At 50.6% G+C, this 18,823-nt stretch overlaps 7 protein-coding genes across 7 annotated transcripts; 3 read left to right on the top strand and 4 right to left on the bottom strand.

The window, feature by feature from the left end:
• Positions 1 to 124: 124 nt before the first annotated feature.
• IAR55_001297 (uncharacterized protein) lies at positions 125 to 1,192 on the bottom strand (the record flags this gene model as incomplete). Its single annotated transcript, XM_066944424.1, has 4 exons — positions 125 to 218; positions 288 to 430; positions 564 to 761; positions 890 to 1,192. The coding sequence occupies 4 exons, from the start codon at positions 1,190 to 1,192 to the stop codon at positions 125 to 127; spliced, it is 738 nt and encodes a 245-aa protein (XP_066805625.1).
• A 515-nt stretch (positions 1,193 to 1,707) lies between these two features.
• IAR55_001296 (uncharacterized protein) lies at positions 1,708 to 2,406 on the bottom strand (the record flags this gene model as incomplete). Its single annotated transcript, XM_066944423.1, has 1 exon — positions 1,708 to 2,406. The coding sequence occupies one exon, from the start codon at positions 2,404 to 2,406 to the stop codon at positions 1,708 to 1,710; it is 699 nt and encodes a 232-aa protein (XP_066805624.1).
• A 646-nt stretch (positions 2,407 to 3,052) lies between these two features.
• Positions 3,053 to 4,263, bottom strand: IAR55_001295 (ribosome biogenesis protein NSA2; the record flags this gene model as incomplete). Its single annotated transcript, XM_066944422.1, has 8 exons — positions 3,053 to 3,117; positions 3,176 to 3,259; positions 3,314 to 3,391; positions 3,454 to 3,481; positions 3,538 to 3,561; positions 3,623 to 3,835; positions 3,908 to 4,127; positions 4,211 to 4,263. The coding sequence occupies 8 exons, from the start codon at positions 4,261 to 4,263 to the stop codon at positions 3,053 to 3,055; spliced, it is 765 nt and encodes a 254-aa protein (XP_066805623.1).
• A 422-nt stretch (positions 4,264 to 4,685) lies between these two features.
• Positions 4,686 to 6,090, top strand: IAR55_001294 (uncharacterized protein; the record flags this gene model as incomplete). The annotated part of the gene is made up of 3 exons (XM_066944421.1): positions 4,686 to 4,713; positions 4,787 to 5,135; positions 5,202 to 6,090. 3 exons carry the CDS (start codon positions 4,686 to 4,688, stop codon positions 6,088 to 6,090), a joined length of 1,266 nt encoding a protein of 421 aa, XP_066805622.1.
• A 1,596-nt stretch (positions 6,091 to 7,686) lies between these two features.
• Positions 7,687 to 9,626, top strand: IAR55_001293 (translation elongation factor EF-1 alpha; the record flags this gene model as incomplete). Its single annotated transcript, XM_066944420.1, has 9 exons — positions 7,687 to 7,695; positions 7,767 to 7,911; positions 7,970 to 8,349; positions 8,405 to 8,484; positions 8,537 to 8,621; positions 8,736 to 9,125; positions 9,216 to 9,281; positions 9,344 to 9,545; positions 9,601 to 9,626. The coding sequence occupies 9 exons, from the start codon at positions 7,687 to 7,689 to the stop codon at positions 9,624 to 9,626; spliced, it is 1,383 nt and encodes a 460-aa protein (XP_066805621.1).
• A 583-nt stretch (positions 9,627 to 10,209) lies between these two features.
• IAR55_001292 (uncharacterized protein) lies at positions 10,210 to 14,325 on the top strand (the record flags this gene model as incomplete). Its single annotated transcript, XM_066944419.1, has 9 exons — positions 10,210 to 10,800; positions 10,853 to 10,955; positions 11,024 to 12,713; positions 12,764 to 12,853; positions 12,918 to 13,201; positions 13,256 to 13,323; positions 13,371 to 13,861; positions 13,913 to 14,031; positions 14,090 to 14,325. 9 exons carry the CDS (start codon positions 10,210 to 10,212, stop codon positions 14,323 to 14,325), a joined length of 3,672 nt encoding a protein of 1,223 aa, XP_066805620.1.
• Positions 14,326 to 14,360: 35 nt separating this feature from the next.
• On the bottom strand, positions 14,361 to 18,412 carry IAR55_001291 (uncharacterized protein; the record flags this gene model as incomplete). The annotated part of the gene is made up of 15 exons (XM_066944418.1): positions 14,361 to 14,876; positions 15,064 to 15,078; positions 15,151 to 15,547; positions 15,609 to 15,897; positions 15,959 to 16,129; positions 16,207 to 16,254; positions 16,314 to 16,534; positions 16,616 to 16,690; positions 16,772 to 17,043; positions 17,167 to 17,500; positions 17,628 to 17,688; positions 17,757 to 17,903; positions 18,016 to 18,130; positions 18,210 to 18,255; positions 18,363 to 18,412. 15 exons carry the CDS (start codon positions 18,410 to 18,412, stop codon positions 14,361 to 14,363), a joined length of 2,757 nt encoding a protein of 918 aa, XP_066805619.1.
• Positions 18,413 to 18,823: the final 411 nt, after the last annotated feature.

The raw sequence follows: 18,823 nt of genomic DNA, 5'->3' as shown, positions 1-18,823 counted from the left end.
TCGATCAGTATTCCTCAGGTATGGAATTGCTGCGTACGGATGGGAATCGTTGCATGAGGACAGAGATGGTACGCATATGCGTCAGAAGCAGTACAACGGATGAGTCTGATTTACAACAAGCTAATCAATCTTCTTCGACAGCGGCTACACCGCCAGACATCGTCCCTCTCTCCTCCTCTCTCAACGCTTTGATTCCTACTGCTATCTCTTTGCATTTCCTATCGTCGAGCGCACACGATCAGTCCTAGGACGACCCATCACATGAGCACGAAGACTATGTCACTCACGCTCGTAATCGTTCGGTTTGAGCTCGTCGCTCTGCCAATTCTTTCTCCATGATCAGAACCAATGTCGCCTCGCTTTGGACCCCTCGAAGTTGATTGGAGGCTACCATCATGTGTGCAGCGAGATTTGATAGATGTTGGACGTACTGTGTACCAGAGCAGAAGTATCAGTCAGATCAAAAACCTTATTCGTCGGATCCTTCCTCGGTATGGAAAGTGATGATAGACGTGTTCATGTCCGGCTTGAGAAGGGAGAAGGCAAAAGCCCGCCGAACCCACCTGATCTCCTTCGTCGCCCCACCCCGCCATCATAAGTTCGTTCGGTGTCCTTGCCGATCCGGTCAGCGTGTCTAGGAGGAGTAACACCGTATGTAAGAAGGAGTGCAAGAGTTTCGGTATCGATTGTTGGGGTTCCATCTCCGGATCCAAGGGGAGTGGAAGACCCAGTGATTTAGCGGTAGGTATAGTTGGTTCGGTCTATGAATTCGTCAAGAGTCAGAACAATGCAGCGTGAGAATTTCAAGCAGAAGAGTGCTGAGTGAGAGAGTTTCCAAGCGAAGTCGAACCGAGCACGTCGTGGGAGGTGGTGGTTGACCTAAACTTACCGTGTACATCCCACCAAAACACATCCATCTCCCATCTTCTTCCACCCAATCGGCTCTCGGTCGTCCTAACTTCCCTTCCAGCTCTTCCAGTTCCCTCCTCTCCTCCTCACTCAGGTCCACTTCTATCTTCTCGTCGTCCCCATCGTCCGTCGATCTGCTCTTGCCTTTATCCCGAGAAGGAGAAGGTATGAGAGGTCGTCCGGTCAACTGTTCATATCGTTCTAGATTTGGTGCGGTGTATGATTGGAAGTATGGGGGTGGAGGCGGGAAGAGGGTGTTTGTTATGGGAAGAGCACCTTCCATGTTCAATTTAGTGCGTACAGGGCTAAGACTGATGCAGGAGCGAGTGTCGTGTGTGTGAAGGAGTGAAATCAGAAGTCGCGAAGAATGTAATGTTGTTGCGATCTCTCTTTGGATAGAAACAGTACCCGGAGGTGAATGTGGCGGAATCAATCTGATCACTGTCCCTTCGTATAAAGAAATGCAAATGATATGTGCATAGGTGTAGAACGTGGAAGATCATCTGGTATGGCAGAGCACGATGGTATGGGAATGGTAGCCGCGAGGGCATGGACATGAAAGTACAATTGTATGGATGATCACGAACGAGCACGAGATGGATGGATGAATGAATGATGAATGAATGAATGAATGAGTGAATTGTACAAGAATAAGCTAAATGAATAAATGGATCTCACCTCTTGTGTGTACATGAAACTTGAGGCTTTACTCTGACTAAAGACGCACTAGTCGCCGTCGGAGGAGTCTCGGAGGCTCTAATCAAGCAGTATCAAGTTAGTAGCAGGTCATTTGTAAGATCAATCAGCAGGAGTGTCAGTAGCATTTACCTCCTTGTACGACAAATCATCTTCAAGCTCTCGCCACCTCCTCTTCTGAGCACCTCGCGACACCACCTTCTTCATATCGATCACATTGACTTGATCTGTATCGCAATGACATCCGATCTTGGGCCTCTCCTCTCGAGAAAGCTTGAGCACCTTGATGAGGGATTCGTCCATAGATTCCACCAGATCGTCCGCTTCGTTCCTCTTGAGACGATAGTTGTCCATCTTGAATTGCAGGAACTTGTTTTCCTCTTCCAACTTCTTGATCTTCCCTTGCAAATCTTCGTTCTGTTTCTTCTGGTCCTTCATACTGACTGCCCATTGTGCGATCCTCTTGACGCAAAGTCGATCTCGCTTGACTTGTACGTTGTAAGTGTTCGCGTGGTCAACCATGTTCCTTTCCATCTCGGCGACGCTTTCCTCGTTGTCGAGGCTTCCAAGCTGGGACCTGAGGGAGAGAAAGGAAGGAGGAAGCTCGATGTCGGGTGTCTCACGGAGGGACTGAAGATAGTTGAGATATTCCCGAATACTTTCAACCACATTCTCAGGTAGGAAGGCTTCCGAGAGAGAGGAAAAATCGGATGATGAAGAATCGCTGTGACGCTGGCTAGTGGCGCTTCGAACCGATCGAGAGACGGGCGAAGGTGGGAGGATCTGTCTGCCGGGACGCATGCTGACGGTATACGACTGAGAGGCACAACGTGATATATCAGTAATATCGGAGACGGAAGGAAGGAAGGAAGGAAGGCGCAAGGTGGGGGTTTCAGGATGAAGCGAGATCGAAATGTACAACAAGTCAGGTGCAGTCGTGTTAATAGAAAAGGGCGGTCAGGATGATACACCGTGATACAGATGGCAAGAGTATGTGGACATGATCAGTAGGCGTGATAGTGGAAGAGGAAGATTACACTGTCATCAGTGGGGAGGAGAGGAAGGTTGAAAAGTACAGGTGTCGTATGAATGGTGACCGCGTAGAACATGTGCCACTCACTGATATGATCTCTCTGAAATCAGTAACAGCGAGCTCAGATGGTCGTACTGGTGAGTACTTGGTGTTCTTCGGGACTAATCGGTGACGATGAAGGAGAAGAATAGAAAGAGGAAACAGAAAAAAACATGGATACCAGAAAATATACACGGGGAGTACTGAGCACAGTGCCATTGGACGAAATCCAATATTCAGCGGGGGCGAGTGAATCCGAGGTGATGCGTACATGCAGAGAGGGTATATTGATATGGTACAATTACAAAAGGGATACTATCCCTCATCGTGAAGAGCATCTTCGAAAGAGCGCGCAACACAAGCCTACTACCCGATTTAAACCAAGAGGACCGAGTTGATGCAACCGTCGTTTTCGGGGTTGTTCGTGATCTGGGCGTATTCTGCGCAAATTTGAGCATCAGCGTGCCGGATGAGCCAGAGAACAATGTCAACACATACTGGACCAGACGACCTTTCCTCCTGTGGTGACCATACCCAGCTCACTGACGTTGACCTCGACGATCGTACCTTTTGTAAGGACACCTATAATGGAGTCAGCCAGGTGCTGCTGCAAGGACTTGTAGTGTCAATACTCACCAAGAGACGTATACAGCGGTGATTGGGGGTTCTTTTTGACGCCAAGGATAGGAAGTTGGAAGGTGGTCTTCAGCTCGGCTGTGCGAGAATCAGTATGTGCGTCTCATTGCTGTCTTCGGGATTGGCAAGCTTAAGCTTACGATGTGTGACATTGGCCTTTGTCATACGCTAGATAAGCTTGAAGATAAGCACTTATCAATGTCGATGTCAAGAGGGAGACGTACCAAGCCCATAGGTCGGATGAATCGCTGTTACGTATGGACACATCAGCATTGTGGTGTTTCTACCCTGTTGCTGTGAGAAACTCACTTCGAGCTTTACGGGCTTTCTGGTGAAACCCTCTCCCACAAACGTAGCCTTGTTGACCATTCTCTTCCAAGCCTTGCCCTTATGTTTACCGGTCTTGATGACCTTGAACATCTCCTCTTCGGCGATACCCCTAACTTTAGGTAATGGCACGGCATATTTGGCAGCACGATCTTTTCTTCGATCTTTGACCGCTGTTGACAAAGCTTTGGCGTCCTGTTCATCCGCGAAGTTTCATGTCAGCTTCTCAAACACACCGATTAGGTTGCGTAGAATCTTGCAGCTGACCTTCTGTCCCTCTCTGTCCAAGAGATAAGTAGGCAAAGCTCCCTCCTTGACCGCTCCATCGTCCTTCTGCTTGACATTTCGCTCGTCGTGAGCCTTCAAGGTCTTCTTCATCTGGACCTTCTCAGCGTGTCGTTTAGCATGGTGGAGCTTAGCCTTGTGACCGAACATCTTTTGAGCATCGGCAGAGGCCTTGTGAGCTTCACGAGCGGTTCGCTTCCGCCTGATAGAGTAGGATATATATTGTTAGCAAGTTCTGGATAGACCATACCCGATGTATTGAGTCACACCAAAGTATGTACTCACTTCTTCTCCTCATAGTCCATTCGGCGACCATGTCGCTTCCTGTGCTCTTCCATATACTCATTCTACGGGATGAGTCAGTTGAAGCTACCTAAGAAAGAGTCAGATGCGGAGGCGATCAACGAACCTGAGGCTGTGGGCGGCGAAACAGTAAATATCAGCGACCGTCCGTCTGGGCCTGACCACTATGGAGACGTACCATGTTGACGTATCTATATTATCGTGAAAAGGACGAGAAAGAGACAGAGCAGGAGTGAAGGAATATATGAAATGGACAGAGGATGAGATCAGACAGGTAGGCAGATGGACTGGTCGTAGATGAAGGATTGACTGGTTGTTGGCGCAAGTGGAGGATAATCAAAATTTCTGATCCCGGTTATTCTGCACTGATCAGATTTCTGATTTTTGTAAACATTTCTTGATCGACCACAGCTTGCATCAATCATCCGAGGCATAGTAGCCCAACGAAACAAACAAGATGGGTCTGTCTGAGCGCAAGGTGAAGCGTGAGTACATACAGTCGCCCACATGTCTCTCTGAACCCAAGCTGACCCACTCTGTCCTTCTCGATACTCACAGAACGTATCGGTCTCGACCCCCGAAATCTGACATGGTCCGATGACAAGGATCGTTTCTCCTACAAGCACATGACGGCTTTAGGATGGACAGACAAGGCCGGTCTCGGTGGAGATCTCTCTGGAAACCCGAACCACATCGCCGTGGTGCGAAAATCCGACAATGGAGGTATCGGTATGGCGCGAGCCAAGAAAGAAGGGGACGACGTTGCTGCTGGAGCTGGACAAGCTGGACAAGGGTTGGAAGAGGTTCTGAGGAGATTGGCTGCTGCTGGAAGTGCAAGTCCCAGTCCTGCTCCTTCGCCTGCGCCTGTGGAACAGGAGGACAGAACCTTGGTCCGGAATCGTATTGCGTGAGCCGAAGCCATTTGCGCAAAGTGGACTGCTTCAGCTGACATCAATTGCGTGGACCAATTCAGATCTCGACAAAGACATCTTCAAGCGAAACGAATGGCCTCCTCATCCCCTGCAGCGCTTGCCGAGATCCTCGGTGTTCCCGTCTCCTCATTAACACCTACTCCTGCTTCTCCATCACCCTTGGGATCTCCTTCATCCACCCCTCGACCTCAACCGGAAAGTCACCCGGAAGCGTCCACATCAAGAGGTACCGAATCAGAACGAACGTCCGACGAAACGGTTACGAAATGTACACTTTCCGTCTCTGATTACTTCAGACAGAAGATGAGAGAGAAGATGTTGGCTCGTCAAGGTGGTTCAGGATTGAGCGCTCCTGTCAAACTGGAAGAATTACCAGAGAGCAGTCTGGAGCGAATGACGGAGAACGTCAAGAAACCCGTCGGCGGATCCGCTTGGGAAGGGGAGAAAGTTAAGTTTGAAGAGGACGATAATGTAAAGGTCGAATTCAACCCAACCGAAGATATCGCTGCTCTTGCCCCACCTGAAGATCCGAAAGCGGCAAAGAGGGCGAAGAAAGAGGCCAAGCGATTGGCTAAGCTAGTCAAGACGGAACCTATCACGGAAGTCAAGCAAGTAACAGGCATCGAGATCAAGCAGGAATCAATCCCAGAGGTCAAGCAAGAACCGGTTCACGATAACATAGCAGAAGCGGCAGATGTACTCTCACATTTCGAACATGCTGGCGAACCCACAGCTGAGACGATGAGCGAGAAAGATAAGCGACGAGCGGAGAAGGAGGAGAAGAGGAGGAGAAAAGAAGAGAAGAAGGCGAAGAAGGCAGAGGATGGCGGTGATGGGAACAAGCGCAAACGACAGGAGGAAGGGGAGGTGGAGGAGAACAAGAAGGTCAAGAAGGAGAAGAAGGACATAAAGGTCAAGAAGAGCTTATAGAATGCTCAGTGCGGGTCGATGATGAAAGAGCAGTTTGCGCTGGGAGGCATCTTAGGAACTATCATACTTGTCTGTTGTCATATATCTCAGCTCATGCATCTGGTACCTTTAGCCATGCCGCTGTGGCTAAAAGTGAGATTCGGCGCGGCCCTTTGTCCAGCATGTTATGGTATCATTGCGAGGTAAGGTGACCGAGGGGAACATACTGCAGTTTTGTGTGTATCTGTAAGAATTGTCGGTAGGAGCCTTGCACAGGCAGGACAGACCGGTGCCCTCCAGAGTATCAGACACGGATAGGTTAAGGAGTACCATGCCTGGGTGTCAGTTATGAAAATATATCAAGAGGACGATCACTCGTTTCACCAGCAAAATGCAAGTCAGATCGACCCTCACATGAGCGACAAGCCATGATTCAGACCCATCGAAAGACCGATCCTTCGCTAATTTCGATGACGTAAAATAAGCCTATATGTGACCATGCTACAACATTGGATACACCCCGATGATCAGGATCGAGATCCTTATGTGCACTCGTGGAGCACACTTGGAAGCGATAAATACGATGCGTAAAATCAACCGCTTCTGTGATGGTGAATGAAAGGTTGGGTAACCTCATAGCGAGGTGAGCCAGAACACACATGGGATATTGTACGGTTAGATCGGACAGAAAACATGAGATGCAAGTGAGGGGCGCACAATCTGCCATTGCACAAAGCGTCGGCAAAGCGCTCTTGCTCAGTGTCACTTTGCAGATAGCAACTGTCACGTCGAGGAGCGACTTTACAAGTAAGTTTGTATCCCAATAAATAATAATGACCCGCATGTGTCGGCTTCTCACTGGGTCCCGGAGGTGGGGAGGCGAATCTCTGTTGGTTGCCACATCATCGGTGTTCTCGGTGATTCCACTGAACGATAATCGATAGTTTTTTTCGATTAAATCGAATATATCCCGGGCGTATCCAGGGAAAAAAAAGAGCGTAGAAATGCAGGAGCAAATCCCCCCCTCCCTCCCTCCCCGAATACGGTGTACGGTGTGAAAGATGCCAGGTTCAAGGATTCGCACACTCGCAACACTCTCTTGCACGCCCCACTCTTTAGAAACCCAGTTTTCCTTCATCTCTTTCTCTTTCTTTTTCTCTTCTTCACCATCAGAGTTATCTCTAAAAAACTTTCTACCACCTTTTAAAAACACCTATATGTGAGTACAACATCCTCGTCCCAGTCCGAGGCAGTGTTCTGCGCGCGATGAGCAGCGTTGCGTCCTTTTCGTCGCCGTCGAGATGGCCTCTGTGGAGCGTCGATGGGTGGCGTGTCAAATTTGAGTTCAGAGCCTGGTATCGGTCTGCTCACATCTGGCACACATCCGTTTGACCCTCACCGCACCCATCGCGATGGCGGCGAGAGTGTAGCGCAGCTCACTACGCGTAGAAGCGAGTCTTCATCGACGCCGAGCAAAATTTTAGCCATCTTTTATTCAAAGGGGCACTCTTCTCTCACCCTCTCTCCTTTGGCTCTTTCCCAGCTTCCTCTATCATGACAGCATCGGAAACGAACAGAGCTGATACATTCGTTCATTCACAGTCATAAACCGTCAAAATGGGTAAGGTGAGTGAAAGATTCAAAGTATGATGAAAATTTTCACCAGATCACTGACGCGGCGTCTTACCGTCTCACAGGAGAAGGGTCACGTTAACGTCGTCGTCATTGGTCACGTCGACTCCGGAAAGTCTACTACCACTGGTCACTTGATCTACAAGTGTGGTGGTATCGACAAGCGAACCATCGAGAAGTTCGAGAAGGAGGCTGCCGAGCTCGGTAAATGTAAGTAGTGATCTTACAGATCATCAGATGGACCTCGCTAATACGCCGCATCTCATAGCTTCCTTCAAGTACGCTTGGGTCCTCGACAAACTCAAGGCCGAGCGAGAGCGAGGTATCACCATCGACATTGCTCTTTGGAAGTTCGAGACCCCCAAGTACCAGGTCACCGTCATTGACGCTCCCGGTCACCGAGACTTCATCAAGAACATGATCACCGGTACCTCTCAGGCCGATTGTGCCATTCTTATCATTGCCACCGGTATCGGAGAGTTCGAGGCCGGTATCTCCAAGGATGGTCAGACCCGAGAGCACGCTTTGCTCGCCTTCACCCTTGGTGTCAGGCAGCTCATCGTCGCCTGTAACAAGATGGACACCTGTAAGTGGTCCGAGGACCGATTCAACGAAATCGTCAAGGAGACCACCAACTTCATCAAGAAGGTAAACTGGTTTCACGTTGAGCTATCGTATTTTGCTCATTGTTACGCTTCTCCAGGTCGGTTACAACCCCAAGTCCGTCCCCTTCGTCCCCATCTCCGGTTGGCACGGTGACAACATGTTGGAGGAGTCCACCAAGTGAGTAGTGATCGCAAGGTCAAGCACTTGCATCGCGCTGACTTGTTCGCAGCATGTCCTGGTACAAGGGATGGACTAAGGAGACCAAGGCCGGTGCCGCCAAGGGTAAGACCCTTCTCGAGGCCATCGACGCTATCGTAAGTGGCACTTTTCCCATCAAAAAATCACGCATTCGACCCCCTGAGTGTGACACTCTTCTCCCTCCCTCTCACTTCCCCTTTCATGAGCTGACATCTCCCTCCACATCACAGGACCCTCCTCAGCGACCCACCGACAAGCCCCTCCGACTTCCTCTCCAGGATGTCTACAAGATTGGTGGTATCGGCACAGTGCCCGTCGGCCGAGTCGAGACCGGTGTCATCAAGGCAGGTATGGTTGTCACCTTCGCCCCTACCAACGTGACCACCGAAGTCAAGTCCGTCGAGATGCACCACGAGCAGATCCCCGAGGGTCTCCCCGGAGACAACGTCGGTTTCAACGTCAAGAACGTCTCCATCAAGGACATCCGACGAGGAAACGTCTGCTCTGACTCCAAGAACGACCCCGCTAAGGAGGCCGCTTCTTTCAACGCCCAGGTCATCGTCCTCAACCATCCCGGTCAAATCGGTGCTGGTTACACACCTGTGCTTGATTGCCACACTGTGAGCATTTTCTTCCTGTCGTCGTTTGAGGCAAAAGCATAAGCTGTAAAACATCGTACACCGGCTGACGATCTTTTTTTCCCTTTCCAGGCCCACATTGCGTGCAAGTTCGCTGAGCTCATCGAGAAGATCGACCGACGAACCGGTAAGGTCATGGTGAGTCATGGATCGCACTACTATACGAGAGGGCTTCAACTGATGAGGTTGCACTTCCACAGGAGGCCGCCCCTAAGTTCGTCAAGTCTGGTGACGCCGCCATTGTTCGCCTTGTCAGTCAGAAGCCTCTCTGTGTCGAGGCCTATGCCGATTACCCTCCCCTTGGTCGATTCGCTGTTCGTGACATGAGGCAGACTGTCGCCGTCGGCGTCATTAAGTCTGTCGAGAAGTCGGACGGAAAAGGGGGCAAGGTCACCAAGGCCGGTGAGTACAGCTTATCCAGGCTTTATAAAGCATGTACTGACGAATACTCTGATAGCCGAGAAGGCTACCAAGAAGAAGTAAATACTCTTGCCTCACGCGAAGAATTGCTTTCATCCTGTGTTCTCTCTCTCTTCCATATTGAGTTCTCTACATTATTCGTCATGCATCATGTCGATGATACCATATTGCTGCGGCAGTTGCCATCTCTACATACATAATTACATGAGCGTTTACAATACCGACGGAAAAGAAAGAGAAAAGACGAGGTACATCGAGAGGTTTCGTTTTGCTCCAAACACCATTGAGCCGAGGCACCGTTCAACGACCACTTCCTCTTCTTCCATTTTCAGTCTTACCAGATTGATTTGATTCCGTCAAGTGGAGGTGTCACCCTACATAAAAGCAGCTCGGTGTCGTCTATTGATCTCATACTCGTCAATACACTTTTCGTAACATTGCTTCACGCAGCTGTACCTGTCAGATCTGTCGAGCATCGTGTTTGCAAAAGGTACAGAAGGTTAGGGCCAGGCGGAAGGATTCCAAGTAAGCTCTCAGCAAATCCCTCTGCGTCTCATGAGACCACGCTAACGTCAAGTCAAATGGTAGGAAGCGATGAACTCCTCATCCTCATTGTTTTCTTCATCAATCCTTTCGTAAATCTGCCATGGCGTCACCGCCCACCTTTTCTTCATTCCCGGACATCCCACAGCCTACGGAGTCAAGCAGTGGAGCTGGCCCATCGACAGCAGTGGCCCCTCCGAGCTTCCCGTCGTTTCCCGAAATCAAAGCTTCAAAAAGACGTTCTCATTGGCGCTCAACTTCGCCGCCCAATGAAGAGGGACGCTCAAGTAAACGACGAAGCCATGCAAGGAGAGAAGAGGAGGAGGACAGTAGGAGATCCTCTGGTCGACACCAGGAGAATAGACACAATACTTCTCGTCATGGAAGAGCAAGAAGAGAAGAGCGTTCACAATATGGTAATGACTCGAGAAAAGATACGGTAAAGAAGGAACATCATGAAAGCACTCGAGACAGATCAGCGGAGCGACGTTACAAAGAGGAAAGAAGGAGAAGGGAGAGGGAAGATGCGGAGAGACTGATACGAGGAGAGGAGAAGAGATCGAGGAAGGATAAGGATGATGGCAGAGACGGCAAGAAAAGAGACGATAAGTGGGATAAAGGAGAAGACGATGGGACACCTTGGTACGAGTCGATGGGCAAGGTGAAAGCTGAGTATGAGGAGCCTCGGGATCCAGTTAGTCAGCAGTCGGTGTGTTGATGGAGGTCAGGAGCTGATTGGCGTCAAGTCCTCGTCCAAGGCGTTCTTCACAGACACAGCAGGAGACAGAGATATCCTGCGGTATGGATCTACTTCCTCGAATTCTACTCCAAAATTTTATCGTGATGGCAGTGAGTACAGCTCACGTATATTCCCTAGATGAAAGTGTATGGCCCTTGACTGACCTCATCGCAAACAGAGAATCGCATTTTGGGTCTATCCGAACGGCTTCGTATCGTGTATAGTCGCGAGAGAACGCAAAAGGGTGTCGAAGTCGCACCTATGGGTCGCCCATATATCCCTCGATACTCTTCGCGACATGTTCAACCATCGGCAGCCCAACTTCTCCGGCGTATCCTCCTGCGTCCATCTGACGGTGCTGACACATTTGACCCATCCTCACGCTTCATCGCATTCGATGTCAAGCCGCCTCGCAACGAAACCGATGCTGCTTCGTACCGGAATATTTACCATGCTGAAGCAGAAGACGAGGACGATCTGATCGCCCTTCAGTCCATCGTTGGGAGTTACTCCACTCTCGAGCAAGAGGTGCGGAGACGAACAACAGAGATCGAGCGGCATCTTCGAGCTCATCCAGAGGACGTCCAGGTCTGGATTGAATATTCGAAGCTCCATCTCCGACTCTCACAAGAAACTGATCGTACAACAGGTCTCGTGGACCCAGCTACATTACCCACAACTCGTGCACGGGCTGAGGTCACACTTTCCATCTTGTCTCGTGCTCTGGACGCAACGGAAGGGAATGGATGGTCGACAAAGCTTCATCTCGCTTATCTACGAGCAGCCGAAGCGTTCTGGCCTGCAGAGAAGGTTACAGGACGGTGGAAGAATGTTTTGAGCGAACTTGGAGAGAGAGGAGGACAGGAGATTGAAGAAGGGATGATGGAGGTATGGCTGGGGTATATCGCTTGGAGAGAAGGTCAAGGTTTTGGTAAAGAAGAAGGGAAAAGTGGAGGCGTCGACGAAGTTGTCGACGTGTACGTTGAGTGTCTCGGTAAGCTACAAGGCGGAGCTATCGCTGGAAGTGACTTGCAAGCGAGGGAGGAGAACATGGTCTATCTGTTTCTTCGAGCCTGTCTGTTCCTCAAGCAGGCAGGTTTCGCTGAACGCGCTTTTGCAGCCTTCCAAGCTCTCATGGAAATCACCTTTTTCAAACCAGATCACCTGCGTCGCCAGCCGTCCCCTGCTGATCGGGCAAAATGGTTCGACGCCGTGCTGTCAGAGTTTGAAACGTTCTGGGATTCCGAAGCATCACGTATCGGCGAAACCGGCGCCCGAGGATGGAGAAGCACAACGGATGTCATATCATCACCACCAACGACCGAGGACTCCTTCAAGCATGCATCATCCGATCCGTTCGAACGCTGGTTGGAAGCAGAGAAGCATGCAGAGTCAACATGTGCTTTTCCCGGTCGAGCGACCGATCTCGACTCAGCGACAGAAGACGATCCATTCCATGTTGTTCTGTTCAGCGACATTCAGCCCTTCCTTTTCCCGGTACTCAACGCTGAGGTCCGACTGCAACTCATCTATGCATACTTTACTTTCCTCGGTCTCCCTTACGCCCCACCTGGTGTTCCCAGCACGGCTCCTGCTAGTAATGATCCACATCTGCGGTGGCAGCTGATGTACAACGACATGGGAAGGCGAATGTTCTGGCCAAGAGCAGAGAATACCAAGAGGATCGCATGGCAGACTGTTGGTGGAGAGGCAATGCAGCCTGAACGGAGCAGAGGTCTTGAAAACCCATTTCAATGTCCCGTGAAATGCTGGCTGCAGGACCGAGGTACCATGTTCGGGAGACCAGCGAGCTGGTTCAGGGACTTAGAAGCGATGGATCTTAGTGTGGTGACTGCGAGTGTCGTCAGGTATGTACTACGTGATTGACGAAGATGGAGGGCTTACTTCTCCGTTGTAGGAATGCGTTTGCCTTATTGCGACCTCTAGTCCCCGACCCATCATTCACACTCGCCGCTTTTGCCTTCGAGGCAGCTGTATCTCCGAAAGGGTGGGCACAAGGCTTTTGATGTGATCGATGCAATGGAAGCACGTGCTGATACATTCCGCGACAGTGCTGTGAAGATGGCCAGGACAATTCTTGCCGACGATCGTGAAAACTTTCTGCTGTGGGACGGGTATGCTCGACTTGAGCGACAGCGGGGGAATACCGCAGCAGCGAGGATCGTATATGTCACTGCTCTGCAAGCCGGTCGAGTTTCCCGAACCGGATCGATCAAGCCAGAAGACGAGATGGATCTCTGGGCCAGCTGGGCTGAGATGGAGCTGGAGAGCGGCAACGACGCCGAATGTTTAGAGGTCGTAGTAATGGCGGCTGGAGTTGGTGAAGATGGTCTAGGTGGGCGTCTCCGCGTGAGAGTGTGCCTGGTCAGACTGCTAACTGTTGCTGCAGCTGGGCTTGGTGATCCTGGACGGGTAGCTCCTGCTCCTACTTCTATCGCAATGCTGAAGGCGAAACAGGTCAGTCGTGTGTGCATCGTCAGACTAATACTGATTACGTGCTGTAGTACTACACCAGCCTGAGCGAACGACTGAGTTCGAGCGAACTGATTCTTGTGACGCTCTTTACTTATTTTAGCAAGGGCATCGAAAGCGTTCGAGGTTTCTGTTTGAAACGTTTCGCCTCTTCACCATCATCCAGTCCAGAAGCAGAAGAGCTACTTCAACTCCTTGTCAGGTTACTCTACTTCCACACATCGCGACATCCGGCTCCGGCACCTCTCATTCGTGATGTACTCGAGATTGCTCTCGCTTCATTCCCAAACAATACTATCTTTCTGTCCATATATCTCTTTGGTGAACTTGGCGGTCGTGTATACGGACGAATACAGCGTTTCATTTCTGAGTCGACAACGAGAGCGGAAGGGAGCGGGATCGTCTCCCACTTGTGGGCTGTGTGGGCCGAGGGAGTGTCCGCTCACCGAACATTCTGGGATAAGGGTGGCGGCGGTGCGGAGAGAGTCCGCACAGCTTTGGACAAGGGTATAAACTCAGCTACGTGAGTCGTTGCGTTGCGTCGTATGGGTTTACAAGTACTAACTTGAAACAGAGGACGCTACTCTGCTCCATTATGGATGCTCTACATCGAATTTGAAATCCTGATGGGTCGATTCCAAACCGCCAAGCAACTCTGTTACCGAGCGGTCTCCTCATTGGGAGGATGCAAATGTGCGTTTCCGACCAAAATTCCTGTCGTTATTTCAGACTGACAGAAAACCCTCTCCAGGTTTATACCTTCTGCCCTTTGCACCTTCCCTCCGACCTCATTTCACGCCACGAGAGCTGAAAGACTGGGCTGAGCTTATGATCGAACGTGGGATACGTACACTTATCCCATTCGAGCAATTCTTCTTGACTGACGAGGGCGAGGTGGAACCAGTCATCGCCTTGCCTGAGGATGAGGAGCTGGAGGACGATGAGCTACAGTTCTTGAGCGAGAGGCAGGCGATGAAGCCATACTAGTGGCATCACAATACACGTTATGCATACATCACGACCTACATATTCAAAAGGGCGTAGTCATTGATTGAATCCAGTACGACGTCAAGACTTCTCAGGACCGGCAGTGCCTCACCCGCAGAAATACAGTCCATCATTATCTCACCTACCTCCGGCCAATACTTATCCAGCCAACCTGCGCTAGTATGTACTGCGCTACTCAGGAACAACAGTCCGGCACACACACTCGTACTATTCGAATCTCTCGCATTTTCTCTCCCGTTCAACGCATATCTCAATTCCCGCATGATCAGCTCTGGCAAATCCGGGATCAGTTTCGGGACAGACTTCGGTTGGAGTATCCCGAGACATGTCATCGTTTCGAGTATCAGCGAACGGTCGTCCGTCGATCTCTGTGAGGTGGACAGGGTAGACAAGAGGATCTCAGAAAGGAGGGTGTTGAGATGTGTCTGTGAGAGAGGACCGTGTTGATCGCAGATCTCGGATACGCGAGAGAGATGGACGACTTTCGGAGGATAGTTGAGAGTTTCGCGGTTGATCGCGGCTTTGGAGTCCTGAATCAGAGACATTACAGGTGTCAAGAGCGCAAAGCGTCAGCAGTTACATGAAATGATAGGTAGAAGAGGCAGGGCAGGTGTGACTTTATCAGAATTGCAACAGAAGGAGTTCGGATAAGGTGGAGAACAATGATCGCAAATGGCCTGTGTAGGACGGACGTCGATCATATTAGAAGTGACTTACTCTGCTGATCACCGGCTGTGACACGATCAGAACAAGGTCATCAGCTTCCACACGACCTTGATACGGAATGCAAAAAAGCCCACTTACATTCCTCTCGACGGTACCCAGATGCCCATAGATCCCACTGACTAGAGCCTTCAAATCGCCGTCCAAGCCACCTCCGCGCCCTCCCCCAAAATTGGCATGTACCCTTATCAACAGCTCGTAAACGTCCAACCCGTCCTTGGGGACACTCAACAGGCTCGAGATAGCGTTCAACGCAGCATGTTGACATTCCTTGGGAATCTCTTGGGTCATCTCTAGTAAATCTTGAGCCAGCTGGGATTGCTGGGCGGATGTGTATCCTTCGAATTTGGCGAGATTGGAAAGACCCTGGAAGATCAAGGAGAGGGTGTGGTTTTCCGCGGGTTGTCGGAGACCCGTCATGATCAGTTCTTTGACGGGTCTGACATACTTCTTGTGAAGGCTAGGAGGAAGAGCGGGTCTAGAAGAACGGAATCGATCAGATAGATCCAGTCTGGGTGGGTGAGAACCAGGCAGCTCACATGAGATTGCTTATGATACAGGCCTCAATAACCGCTCGGGTCGGATCGACACTGTGCAGGAAATCCATCAAGCTCAAACTCTGCCTGATATGCGACCAAGCGAGCGGCTGAACGATAGCTCGATGAGCGGTAGTCAGATGGGTGAGTAGCTTCGCTGCAACGATCTGTATTGATGGCTCGAGTGATTGGTGTAACGCAAGAAGGATCATGGAGCATGATCTTTCGTCTAGCATAGATGCCAAAGCGGGATTCGACAGGACTGACAGGGCAACGTGAACTATACCAGCGTCTGCGATGCGGGGGTCGATACGTAAGCTCGAGTTCAACAACGAGTCCTGCAATACACTCACCATCCGCAAGCAGCAACTGGGCGACCTTGAAGGTCAAGTTGCGCGTGATTGACGGTGTAGCGATGGTCGGATGAGTTGATAATTGGAGGGCAGCACTGACGACGTTGGCACCCTGATCTTCTTCCAAGCTCCAAATGACCAGTCGCTGGGCACGTTCAGCGAGGTCATCATCTATACACCAGCCAAAGAGAGGGTCTTTTCAGCACGAAAGGCCATGCCTTGATTCGATATATGAGTGCCCAACCTACCCTCCAACGGAAATACATTTAGAGCTTCCAATACCTTTTCCGTCGGGTCTGGAGGGTCATGAATCAGCACAGATCTTCACTCCGCGTGGGCTGCAATTTTCCCTCACATGAACAAAACTTCCCGCTCAGCAAATCGTCGATGATGTCTGTGAGGGTCTGAATGATCCTCCCCGTCAGATTGGGTAGCAAAGTGGCGATCATTTCGAGCAGTCCAACATCCGCCAACAGGACATGGTGAGGGTGATGCAGATAGTCGATCATCATCTCCAAGGTCATAGGTCCAAGAGAAGCTAGAAGTCGAGTTAACAGTTTCTGAGCCGCCTTTTGGCTATGAAATCATCGATGGCAAGCGAAGCATGATCAGCAGATGGAGAATGAGCCAGCTCATCAGTGCTTCGTCGAATCTCACTCTTTAGGAGCTGCCTCGTTATCTGTCAGAACGTCCAACGCCTTCCCTCCTACTCGTTCCAAAAAGGGCTCGAATCTTCAGAGGATGTGCAGCATACTGTCAGAAGGTCTCCAGCTCGTCGAGATTTGCACCTTCTTCGATTTATATCGTACTTACCGATCGAGAACGACAGAAGCTACCTGCCCTAAACCGTTCATCGCTCCGGCCCTCAATGCCGGCGGCAGACCCAACATGAAACCCACCGTATCATGTATGAGGCTGGAGCGGACAAAGTTGGTCACATCCCACGTGGCCAGGATGGGCAGCGCAGAACATAGGGCAAGCTGGGCATCGGATGAGCATTGCGAGCAGAGAGGTAGAAGCAGAGAGAAGATCGGTAGAGGTGAAGCGGTAGAGGGATAACGCGCTCGTAGGTCGTTGCGCAATTGCTAGACGTAATGGACATCGTCGTCAAGGGTATATGGGGTAACGACGTTGATTCGGAGATGGGGGGTGTCATTTGATCAGCTTCGGCGTCACCACATTGAGTCTGCCGTTGGTCAGTCACTCACCAGAGGAGTATGCTCAATGATGAAACAGGTCCAAATGACCCCTGCCTCTGCCTTGTTGGCATCTTCACATAACCTCAGACTCGCCACGAGCAAAGCATGAGTAGACTGCAAGATCATCTGACACGATGCGGCCTTTTCAGAGGGCCGATATATCTTGAGAGCTCGATTGAGTGCCTCCAGAGGGACGGACCTGTCTTCAGCGCCGAAAGCAGCCATTTGGACTTGGCGGAGCAGGACCGGTAGGTTGCTTTCGAATAACAACGGACTGGACCTTTCGACGCCCAGAATGATGCATAGGGCGAGACTCGCAGTGGTCTGATCGCCGCGCAGAAGTCTTGATTTGAGGTCGAAAAGATACGTCAGTGAACTGCATGCGCAATGAAACGCTTTTTCGGACAGACAGTGGAACTTGCAAGGAAGGACGACGAATGGGAAAGTCGCGAACTGGTGATCAAGCGTACAGATTCTCAATGGCTAATCCAACAGCCTCCGCAGTTAGACTCGACATGGCCATCGCTTGACCTTGGCAACCGGGAAGTGACAAGTGAGCTTGTATCCTCGATCGACAGCATCAGACAGATATGGCTCACCATACAGGAAAGCAGCAGCTTGACCTCGTTGATCTGCCGCTTGTTGATCGAAAATCACGCTCTCGAGAGTCTCGCACACATAACCGTGGACATCGTTGAGACCTTTCAAGGCAGGAGCGTAAAGGTCAAGAGTGTCAATGACTTTTGCTGTGGCCGCAAGATGATCTGTTCGTCAGCTATCATCCCCTTGGTTGGCCATTCTCTCGACTCGAGCAGCTGGAAGGCGCAGATGACGGTTTGACAGAGGAGAGAGACATACCGAATATCTTGAGAGCCCGAGCGAGCGACTCGTCAGTCTTCTCTGCCAGGAGACTATCGAGTTTGGCACGTTGTTGAAGCCAGTCATTTGAGAAGCGGACGCCTCCAAGGGATTGCTGAGGAGCAAAGTGCTCAGTGATCCTGTAATCGCCACTGCCACCATGAAATGACCTTTCGGATGCAGACAGGACTTACCTCTGCGGCTTGGTGATCGAGAATAGCCGGCAGATTGGCCAGTGTTCTGAACAGGGTGTCAGCTGTGTGTCATATAAATCTCAACCGTCTCGACTGATCACAAGGCCTTCACAAGCAGAGAGGAAGCCCTGTCAATCAGGTGTGATGACTTACTCGTCACCTTCCAAGAAAAAGTCGTACAGCCCTCGCAGAAAGCTGGTCATAGCGTGAGGTGGTCAGCGCTGGAGATAATACGGTCAATATGATGAGATCTGGTCTACTTCTCACCCTCAGGAGGAGTGGTACTTTGCATGCATGGAGATCCGAATCGCCCGGTCAGTATGTAGCAGTCACTACGTTCATGCACAGTCTGACAAGGCAGTACTTCTTTTCATGCATAACACAAAGGTAGGAGGATCTCTCACCATACCTACTGTTGAACGTCCCGAAATCAAAGAGTGGAGGTAAGGTAGTGATCATTTGTCGGACCCCCTTTTGCCGAGAACATCATCATTCTCACCATTCCTCATTCCTGCTCATTCCGCCCTCGACACGACTGATATACCTATCTTCCCATCCGACACCAAGTCTCTGCTCGCTCGCTCACTCGATCATCAATTCGACCTATTCGTGTC

This window comes from Kwoniella newhampshirensis, chromosome 2 (genome assembly GCF_039105145.1).
Source record: "Kwoniella newhampshirensis strain CBS 13917 chromosome 2, whole genome shotgun sequence".
Lineage (NCBI taxonomy): Eukaryota > Fungi > Basidiomycota > Tremellomycetes > Tremellales > Cryptococcaceae > Kwoniella > Kwoniella newhampshirensis.
The sequence above is the reverse complement of the archived record's forward strand: the minus strand, read 5'-3'. Positions and strand labels throughout refer to the sequence as shown.